At 35.1% G+C, this 10,310-nt stretch overlaps 1 protein-coding gene across 1 annotated transcript; it reads right to left on the reverse strand.

The window, feature by feature from the left end:
- Window positions 1-618: 618 nt before the first annotated feature.
- Window positions 619-10,017, reverse strand: LOC146730622 (prolactin-releasing peptide receptor-like). Its single transcript, XM_085493739.1, has 4 exons — window positions 9,583-10,017; window positions 3,184-3,579; window positions 2,291-2,506; window positions 619-831 (listed from the first exon to the last, which is right to left on the reverse strand). Exons 1-4 carry the CDS (start codon window positions 10,015-10,017, stop codon window positions 619-621), a joined length of 1,260 nt encoding a protein of 419 aa, XP_085349865.1.
- Between the last annotated feature and the right edge of the window lie 293 nt (window positions 10,018-10,310).

The raw sequence follows: 10,310 nt of genomic DNA on the forward strand, positions 1-10,310 counted from the left end.
TCACTGTGTCGCCTCGAAATCTGCAGTTGTTGCCCTATATGTGGCGTGAATTAGTCCAGTTGGACGAGAAAAGATACTGTAGAGCATCTTCCGCCTTACTTCATTCAACAGAGAGTCCTTACCTTGATGTTTGTGTTCATAAACAGTGTCAAACACATTTAAACTTATCTTTATATACCTTATACAATGTGCAGACTGAAAGAAGTTATATAAAACTGAAGAATTCGTAAAAATGAATAACTCAAGTTCTTGGTTGTGACATGGTTTCTCTGATCCAGATAGTTAATTGAAAACTTTCCTTTAAATGCTGAGTAATCATTTTCTTAGAATGAACATTTCTAAGAAATTACAATTCTTTATTCCAGCCACTGTAATTAAACATCCAATTATTTGATATTTACATTAAGTACAATGTGTGGTAAATTTAGCAATTCTGGATTGGCGTGGGGTAGTAGATAACTTACTACTACACACTACTAAACGAGATATAATGTGCGAATGACACGTGTAGGAACTAAACGACTATCATTGTACGGTTTCAGTGAACATATATATTTGAAATTGACATTTATTGGAAATCTGTCAAACTATTGGCAGTGTATTCCAATGTGTGACAATTTACAATTCATCGGGAGACTGAGACCTCTTGGAGACTGACTGCAACTGCAGTTGACGAGACGTTTGAATTCTGACAGAAGAAATTGTCGTGCGTGCCAACGACGAGCCAGATGTACGTCTTGCCCGAAATGAGTTTCTGTAAGTTGAACTTCGGAAATTGCGGAGTGAGTTACCCATAGTTCTACATGTTAGACACAGTTGATTGAAATCATTCTGCAGAAAAGAAATATAAAAAATAAAAAAACGAGAGGCGATGAGGGTGTGAAAACAAATATTGTCAATAATCGATCAACACCAGTACGAACAAATAAAATCAGCACAGTTCATTGTGTGGTAAATATACTGTATTCAGATAAAGGCATGGGTAAGTTGTTGGATTATATTGGTATAACCACTGACATGGGTTATTTTTCTATTGAAATAACAGTAGTAAGGTTAAAAGGTAACTGTGACAAATACTATTTGAAATTTATACGAAATCAAGACTAACAAATATATAAAAAAATATAGTTCGTCCTTTCGCAGATTTTAAAATTAGTGCATGTGCACCTACACTTATAACATGTTCACTACCTGTTTCCAGTTACTTTAATATTTAGCACACATTGACGTTGGCATGACATTATTGATACTAATTAGATTGAAAACATTATATAATAATTTCAAATATCTAATATTACATAACCTTATCAAGGTTTGATCGAATGGCCGGAATACACAGCAATCAATTTAGACTATAGTTTCTACATAGCTCAACAAATATAAATATAGTAACCATCTTTTCCACAAGATGGCTTCAAATAGCGTGAAAGGAACGCAAACTTGAAGTGATTAGATGGGCATACGCATATCGAATCTCTTACTAAAGTCGAGTATTCGTGGTCAGTATGAGCAATCAGTTATAATAGTATATTGACACGTTTTGCATGAACATTTAAATGACAATTCCGTTTCCCCCAAGAGATTAGTTGATATATCATAGAAAGCATGATATAAATACTGTGAACGGACATCCATATAGGTGGGAATCAGACTTAATACACATATATCTAATACACATATATCTATCAATTTGGATCTTGCAACGTGATTTTAGTCATCTAGACGTCATAGGCTAGAAATAAAATATCATTGGAATTATATTACAACTTCGAAATGTAACTTTGAACAAGGACATTGAGTGAAGTATGTATAATATATACCATGCGTATTAGACCACACATATACACAAACTATTTTCATATACTTCAAATAAGGTAATTCAAATTACAGGTTTAATTCGGTAACTATATTAAACATGTTATATATTGTACTGTAGTTCTGCTGAATTATAGTGTGATTATATATGCTAATTATAGTGTGATTACATGCGAACGCTACAACAGTCTATTTGTTGTGAAATTTGTTGTGAAATTAGGGTGAGAAGAAATAAACAGAAGAATTATATTTGTTCTGTAATATTCTTGTGTAATCGATAATTAGAAATACATTCCATTATGAATAATTGTTTTTGAATTGTTTTTTGCCAAAACCAGTCGCATTCGTTTTTATACCTCAAAACGAAAGAATCTCATAATGTTGAAAACGAAAAGATTTATCGTAGTGTTTGAAATATAGATTAATAAACCAGCAGATATATATATATGACAAGAATTTACCCCTAAATACTTACCCGAAACCCTTCATGTAAGCACGTGTATATTATAGGGTTGAGAAAGCTGTTAGCCATAGCAAACCAATGGACACAGAAGAACACTCTCAGTACATTTCTACGATAATATGGTGACTTCAATAACTCTCGCTTTATTGCGGTTATAATATTGAAAATATTAATCGGCAACCAGCAAAAACCAAATGCTAGCACTACAATGATTAACATTCGTATGACCTGAAACACAATAAATGCGAATATATATATATATTTATCAGATACATCACGAAAGTACCTAGCGAAAATGTTCCATAAAATATAAATTATATAAATAAAAAACATATAAACATATATAAAACATTATAAAATCATTATAATGGTGGTGATTTTATAATGTTGTTCTTGAACATTGCAAACATTTGTAGTGAATCAGGCAGAAACATTTATGGTAGTTTCTGATAGCCGGTAAAGATCCAAATTCACATTTGATAGCTCCATCAGTTCAAGTTCTCTCAACGTTCACTCACCACAATCCCCATCCTCATCTCCCCCACTGGGTGATTTTTACGCAGTATGTAGTGGTCGACATTTAACTTTTGTCTTTAATTATTAAACATGTCATGTTCTGTAGATGCGAAACCATAGATACAATGATGACAACAAACGTTCCCAGAAGCGTAAACTGTTTTCATATGTCAACATGTATGTAAATTAGTCTTGCATACACCATGGTAGTATACACTTGTGTGAAAGTTGTGACTCTACACTGGGACAAATAAAAGTGACTATTTACTATAGGGTAACTCATTAAGTATCTCCGAAATACTATTATTCAGTCGGACCCGTGTATTGGTAGAAGAGGCAGCTTGATCACCATATGCAAATTGAAATATACATATGTAAAATATATTCACCCTTATCTTCTTTCTCAAGTGCACCAAGTCACGTGCTTGCTGTGGATTACCAGGCAGACTTCTTTGCCACAGTGTGTACGCAACACGTTGGTAACTGTACCACAATATACCCGACGGAATGACATATGCCACTGTAAATACAAATATTTCATATATGATGGAGTCTCGTGAATGTTCCCACCACTCGTCACATAGAATCAGTGTCCCGTTGTTACGAGCTTGTGTTCGAACAGTAACCAATTCAACCATAGCGAGGGACACAGATATTGCCCATATCATCACAAGAACTACCCTGGTACGGGATTTCGAAACACGTAGACGAAGCGGTCTCATCACAGCAATATATCGATCAGCTCCAATGGCTGTTAGTGTGAATATGCTCACACTCGCTGACACCTAAGTATTAAATGAGAAAAACTCAGTAAATGCAACAATAATATTGTTATTTATTGACATTATACGTCACATATGTTGTCTTCACTTTTATATGAAAGGATGATTTTTAATTTATTCACATATTTATAAATTTGACTGTATTTGAGGAAGTTTTGTTGCCAGTAAAATATGTTGCATGCCGGACCTATATTTTCATAGCCACATTGAAATGATAGCCACTAGAGGGCGCGTACATACAACAACATGTTGTTCAAAGCCAAAATGTCTGCCTATAGTTTCATGTGTCATTTCATTTCAAACAAAAATTTGTATAGCAGACCTGCCTGAGCTGGAATGTGGGGATAGTTTATTATAAGAAGCCCAGTGAACAGTTACAGAATAATTCAGCAAGTGCAGTTACGAAGTACTATTATACATGACCTTGGGTGATTTAATGACACTGACAGATACAAACAGCTTTGAATTCTACAAAACAATACAACAGCTGCAGTTAATCTTTGTTCTTCAGATGTATCAAGTAACTATCATTTGATTTTACTGCAACATAGTCTACAGATGTTTTGAAATATCTATATGTGCCTGATTGGTTTGGAGTTGCATGCATCATGATAATTTATTTTTTTCAATAATAAATAACCTATTTTAGACATTTTTAGACTTGAATCTCACATGCCATTATATATATTTTAATACTGATTGATCATGTACATGTGTGTTATAACACTTATGATTTATTGGTTTATGCTTTTTTACAATAAATTGACTGATTGTCATGTAACATTTGAGTTTGCTTACTGACAGTGAAGCAGATGGCTCAATCACAGATATATTGCTGGTGGTAGCAGCTGTCAGTAAATCCAGCCATTAATTGTTTATTACTATAAAAAAGCAGGGATGTTCGATTTACGAAAACACTGACCAACGAGGCATTTCTCCTATATTTCTTCAATGAAACTGGCGAATGGTATAGGCCATTATGGTCCATGTTCCGTCATAGAGCGCACTGGGCATGCGCAAATGTAAGGCTATTGTGATTCAAAAATAATGCTGCTCTTGTAAATACAGATAAGTAATGGTGCTAAAATACTATTGTAAATTGTGGTGGAAACTCTAACAACAAACAAACAACAAACTAAGGAATAGGGCTACATGATAATTTCTTTGGTGATGTTATACGATGTTATAAGATTTCCCGCCATGTATCAACATTAAAAATTAGTAGCTCAGAGAAGTTTTAGATGGATCATTGTCGGACTACACATTATTCATTTTCCATCAATTGCACATTCCCACGATTGTCAGCGGAAGTATACGAAGGATTGTACTTTTTATCAGACCCAATGTTGAGGGGGAGATTATTATGCGTTTTTGGAATATAGCCATGGTTATGAAAATACAAAATGTGACGGAGCAAGTTTGAAAAAGGCAGGAACAATTACACATGAACATTTTCTGTACGTCATAAATCGGTGAGAAATATTTCACGCCATCACAGTATTGATCACATTATATTCTAAACAGTCAGTGAAACAGAATACAAATCTCAACTGCCATATGTAGTCGCAAGGAGGAAATTCCCGGACATGTATCTATTTTTATAACATGGACTTTCAAAATTACGTATATATAAATTCACATGTTTTTCGGCGATTGTACAACAGTCAGCGTGCTCTTCAACGAGTATATTCGCTACGGAAATACCGATTTTGGGGGTCCCCAACCAGCTATAAAAAGTCAACTTTGTTACATATATAATGTTATTGTAGCATGCATAATTACTTTAACAGATTGCAAAAATCAAAGATCATTTTTTATCACGTTTAACCTTGTCGTTAACTCGGAAAAGCAAAACAGATATCATCTAAAAGCAAAAGTACTATTTCTCAAACTATTGATAAAATATGAATGATTAATAGGCGGAGATGATTTCCAACATCGAATACCACATGCTCTAATAAGTAACTCAAACATGAATTACATCTAATTTAAAATCAGAACATATTCATTAATTTCTTATAATTTATAATTCACATATTGTGACGGGTGAAGTGTATGCCTAGTTATGCCGAATGTGGCAATTTTGAACTGTATCGAGAAGTGCACTTGTAATGCAACAAAAGAGCAAACATGCTAGAGCGTGAATTCGTTGAAGTATATGCACACTGCGGGGTCGAAGGTGTGCTTTGCTGATGAGCGATGAGTTTTGTTTGATTATTTTGCCCTATATTATGTCTAAATTTATAGATGATTGGTATGTCATGCTATAAGATGCGATTAGTGTATTATTTCCGAGGAAGAGCATGACTGTGCGTTATTTAAAAAAAATAGTATTACTGACATAATACTTACTCCTATTCTCGTCATCGCATCCGTGAAAACAAAATAATACGATCTGTCGATCTGTTATCTAGTACGATACGATGGGGTTCATTGAACGTACAGTACCCCTGGGGAAAATAGCGTGGTAATTTATTTCACTTAATAAATATATTATCCCACTGGGAAATTAAAGGGCGGCGAACGTCGCACATGTAACACATGTAAAATACATTGTTTACTTTTATAAAATTCGACCACCGCCCTTTAATTTTGGTTAATTTGCGTTAAAATATAAATGACAAGGAATATATATTATTGATGGTTAGGTGACACCAGATAGATTATATGCAATGTAATGATTACTAACGCATGATCACCTATCTATGAAGCATTTAGTGTGTTGTATCATCTTGTGTAAGAAATCAAGCAAGGAATATGATATTGATGTCTGGGTGTCATTTTTGTGTGTTCTTGTCTTATAGAATATTTGAAGTCGAACAGAGTTTTTAGATAAATTGTTTTGCTAATCCTAGCTGACACATTTTATTGAACGATAAAGCTGTCCGACTAATTATTTTCAACGAGATTACAGTATTACGACTGAGCGGAAATAAATGATATTTTCATTAGAAAGTCATGTATTTAGATGAAATATTATATTAATATGAGAAGCCATGTATTCAGGTTTGGCGGAAAGCAACAATCTAATCAATTGATTGTTGCTTAGAGTGTCAGCAGTATTTAAACTCACGTGAGATGTTGTACTTAAACTGTATCGAAGAACACGACATCGTATGAACAACGTTTTTAGATGCACGTACCTGTTTCATTCAGGTATCAAATATCTGCAGCCAATAACTATGCGTAGGCGTGCTCAACGTTATACCACGTGACAGTGTCTCAAATAAACTGGTTGGACATGTGCCATGCCAATCTCTGACATCACTGACAACGTGCAGAATATAATGACTATAATTCTGCACACAAATAAAGCATAGTATATAACCATGATCAGAACCTGATTCAAAATAAAATAAGGCTTTATTAAAACAGAGAGAGCAGTCACGGCCCTTTTCGAGGTCCGATCAAGTCAAGACATCGAGTTAGAAACGAACGCTCAGAACTTGCTTCAGTTGAACTTTTTCGCTCTTTTCGTTAAAAAAAATGTATATTAGTTTCAAACTTGCTTCAGTCGAGTGAGCGCACGTAAGGAAGTCGATTATGCAAAATTCAGAATTTGTCAATAACAGCGCATAGTGCCAAACTCGAAAAACAATAGCTTGGTTGAATTGTTTTGCCCTTTTCGTTAAAAAAATGTATATTAGTCTCAATATTAACAAAATACGAGAATATATGTCATAAATTCCGGTATTTTGCCATAACTTTAAATTACGTATTTATACACAGGAAAACTGATTGGTCTTAAACTTGAAACTAACATTTTTAACCGATTAATTGTTTCACAAATGCAACAAAATATATTTTCACTAGCCTTTTGAACAATACATTCCAATACTGACATTTGAGAACTAATTTATAGTAGGTATTTATAATGTCGACAACCTTCAACCAGATAAAGTAAATTTGTTTTCGGTATATCAGCAGATGTTAACACTACCCAGTTTAAAAGCCTATAGCAAAAAGCAAATGCATTGTTCGCATCCCTGTTAATAGCCGATTTGTATGTAATTTTAAAAATAACGCCATCGAACGTTTAATTATGTAACATTAAGTCTGTTCCATGTGATTCAACTCTTTAGACATTCTCAATATCCTAAAGACGATGTACAGTTAGTTGATGATCTGATTGGTCGATGCCCGCAATTGAAATTACAAAAATATTTGATAATTTTGTGAGATTATTTTGGGAATAAGTACTAGGAATGTGGTGTAGTAAAAAAAAAGTTTCTACTATATACCAGTAATGTCAGACATTCGCCAACAGTATTTTGGTGTTAAAGTTTGTAGTACAGACTTCGCCGATTTAAATTATTTAAACCTCAACTTAGCAGCACGGGATTAATTTCGCCGATGCACCAATTGCCGAATCTTAGTAAAATAATTCTTCTAATGTGTTTCCAACACAATTCACGATTGCAAATATATTGATCTCAGCAATCAGCAGAATTGTTTAGCGGTGGCTATAATTTGTAACGGTCAATATGCAAATCAGTACTGTATTTTTTGACGCACTCGCAACCTTTACAATTAAAATTTATTTATGGCGGTAAAAATCTATGAAACAAATACAAACGGATATCACACGGTCACGAACTGGAGATCCGCGGTTTATTTTATGACTATTCTAGCTTGTACTTTTACAGGAAGCGTCTCGTTAATAAGATTTGGAAAACTCTTGTTTTCCTATACTTCGTCGTGTGAATTTCACTTCAAAGTCGATTGGGGTTGATTGCATACGAGAAGGTCCGATTATTAATACTGAAACACTTTAAGCTGCCAAACAAGCGATCGCCGGCAACGTAGTGATTGCTTCCACTGACCCGTGACCGGTAGGCGAGTATGCGACCGACCTAATGCGGACCCCAAATTAGCAGGTTGATATTTGTTCATTAACTGATACAACTTCTCCTTTGTAATTTGCACATCATAGAAATGGGAAAAAACAATTAATTCCTGAAACTGTCCGCTAGCATTTGATATTACCATTTTCGTATTAGAAGATAACTCACTTCCTAAACGTTACATCGAGACCTCGTGTGGTGATCATCAAGATACAACTTAACAAAACAGGCCAATTGTTAATGTATCAAATAATATTTTGATCGTTTTACTGTTGTCATACCTTCTATGTGAATGGCTTACAATACCCCGGTAGGTTAATATGCCAATCGTATCGCGGGATTCCGTTATACTTATATCAGGGGGAAATTTTCTTTCTTTGGGTTCTCCACACGTGTCAGGGGGGAAACTCGTCTCGTCTCTCTATCTCGTCCCCTTGAGGTACGGGATCGGGAAAGTCACTTCAACTTTACAGTCAAATAAGGCACACACAACGAAATACGTTTCAGCTCTCGTCTTAGTCGATCTTTTGGAGCACTCTATAAGACACGGCGCCCTGGGGAAAAATCTCCAAGACTCTCTTAGGCTGCGTCAATACTCGCCCCAAGGCTCTCCAGGACTGGACCACGACTCTCTACTGCGTCTATCGTGCTGTGCTCCCCAAGACCAACTCAAAACTCTCTTTATTCATTTTCACAACTTTAACCAATTACAAAGCAGTAAAAGACTCTAGGGCGTAACCTTCAATCATAAAGCCAATCACACTAAGTACTGAATACGTCATATCTTTTGATTAATCGTTCACTACATTAATAACTATGAATATAAACTGTCAGAATCGCGACGGTTATCTGGTAATTAGTTCCAAATCACTGAGCCAAGTTCCGTCCAAAACTTCAAATAGGCCTAAACGATGACAGACATAACACAGCAATTCAGCTAATAATCAACTAATTAAGTCGGTCAACAGATACGCGAAAACAAATTCATGACACTTATATGCGATGATGTTACTTAAATACTGTAAACGTATAGTACTTTGGATCGAAATGGTTTATCGTCCTCATCCGAAAGGACGTCATTCTCACAAAACTAGTAGCACGTGTCAATACTCGTCTTCCACGTGTGCTTATCATAGGGAAATGAATCTATTGTATAGCTTACCTGTTGAATGAAGAATACGACTGGACACATAAAATCGCCAAACACCCACTCGTGCAAGATAGCAGATACGAACGTAAAGGGCATACAAAATAACGCCATTGAAATATCCGCAATAGCCAAATTAATAAGAAACTTATTTAGCTCCGATTTAACCCTATTACCGAGTGTCAGCACGCATATAACAATGATATTGCCGATCAGAGTTAGTACAATTGTAAGTACGTAGACAATTATTATGAAAGCTTTGCCAGTTTTACTCAGATCAGTATTCAGGCAGAATAACTCGTAGAAATTATCTTCATAGTAGGATGAGTTGGTGGAATATTCGTATAGATACATGTATGTAAAATTCCATACAATATCTGGACAATTCTTTTGAAAGCACATGCAGTCAAAATAATCGCTTTCATCCATGACGATATCTGGTTGATCCATGTTCATATGGGATGTACTGGCAGTGTGGTGTCTGCTTACCATAGAACTAAACAAAATTGATGAAACCTGTTTGCTTCAACGACTTCAAAACAACTACGTCGTGTTTGCAGTGCCAGTTTCATCTACAATAAAAAGAAGCTGATCGGGTGGATTTCCGTTCCGGTATACTGCGAAGAGAGCAGTGAATGACGCGAGCGATACCGGTACATCCAACAGTGCGCTGGATGTAATACAGTTAAATGTCATCAATACATATTTTACATAAATTACCGATGCGTAGACACATGCTTTAC

Source organism: Saccoglossus kowalevskii, chromosome 19 (assembly GCF_978046115.1).
Source record: "Saccoglossus kowalevskii chromosome 19, keSacKowa6.1, whole genome shotgun sequence".
In the NCBI taxonomy this organism is placed as follows: domain Eukaryota; kingdom Metazoa; phylum Hemichordata; class Enteropneusta; family Harrimaniidae; genus Saccoglossus; species Saccoglossus kowalevskii.

Bases quoted from the DNA above. Each gene is read 5' to 3' on its own strand.
- LOC146730622 (XM_085493739.1), bottom strand. From the start codon at position 10,017: ATGGATCAACCAGATATCGTCATGGATGAAAGCGATTATTTTGACTGC. The intron at 3,580-9,582 runs GTAAGCTATACA...TTTAATACTTAG, and splicing joins TCGTATTCTTCATTCAACAG to GTGTCAGCGAGTGTGAGCAT. The intron at 2,507-3,183 runs GTGAATATATTT...ATTGTGTTTCAG, and splicing joins ACTTGAGAAAGAAGATAAGG to GTCATACGAATGTTAATCAT.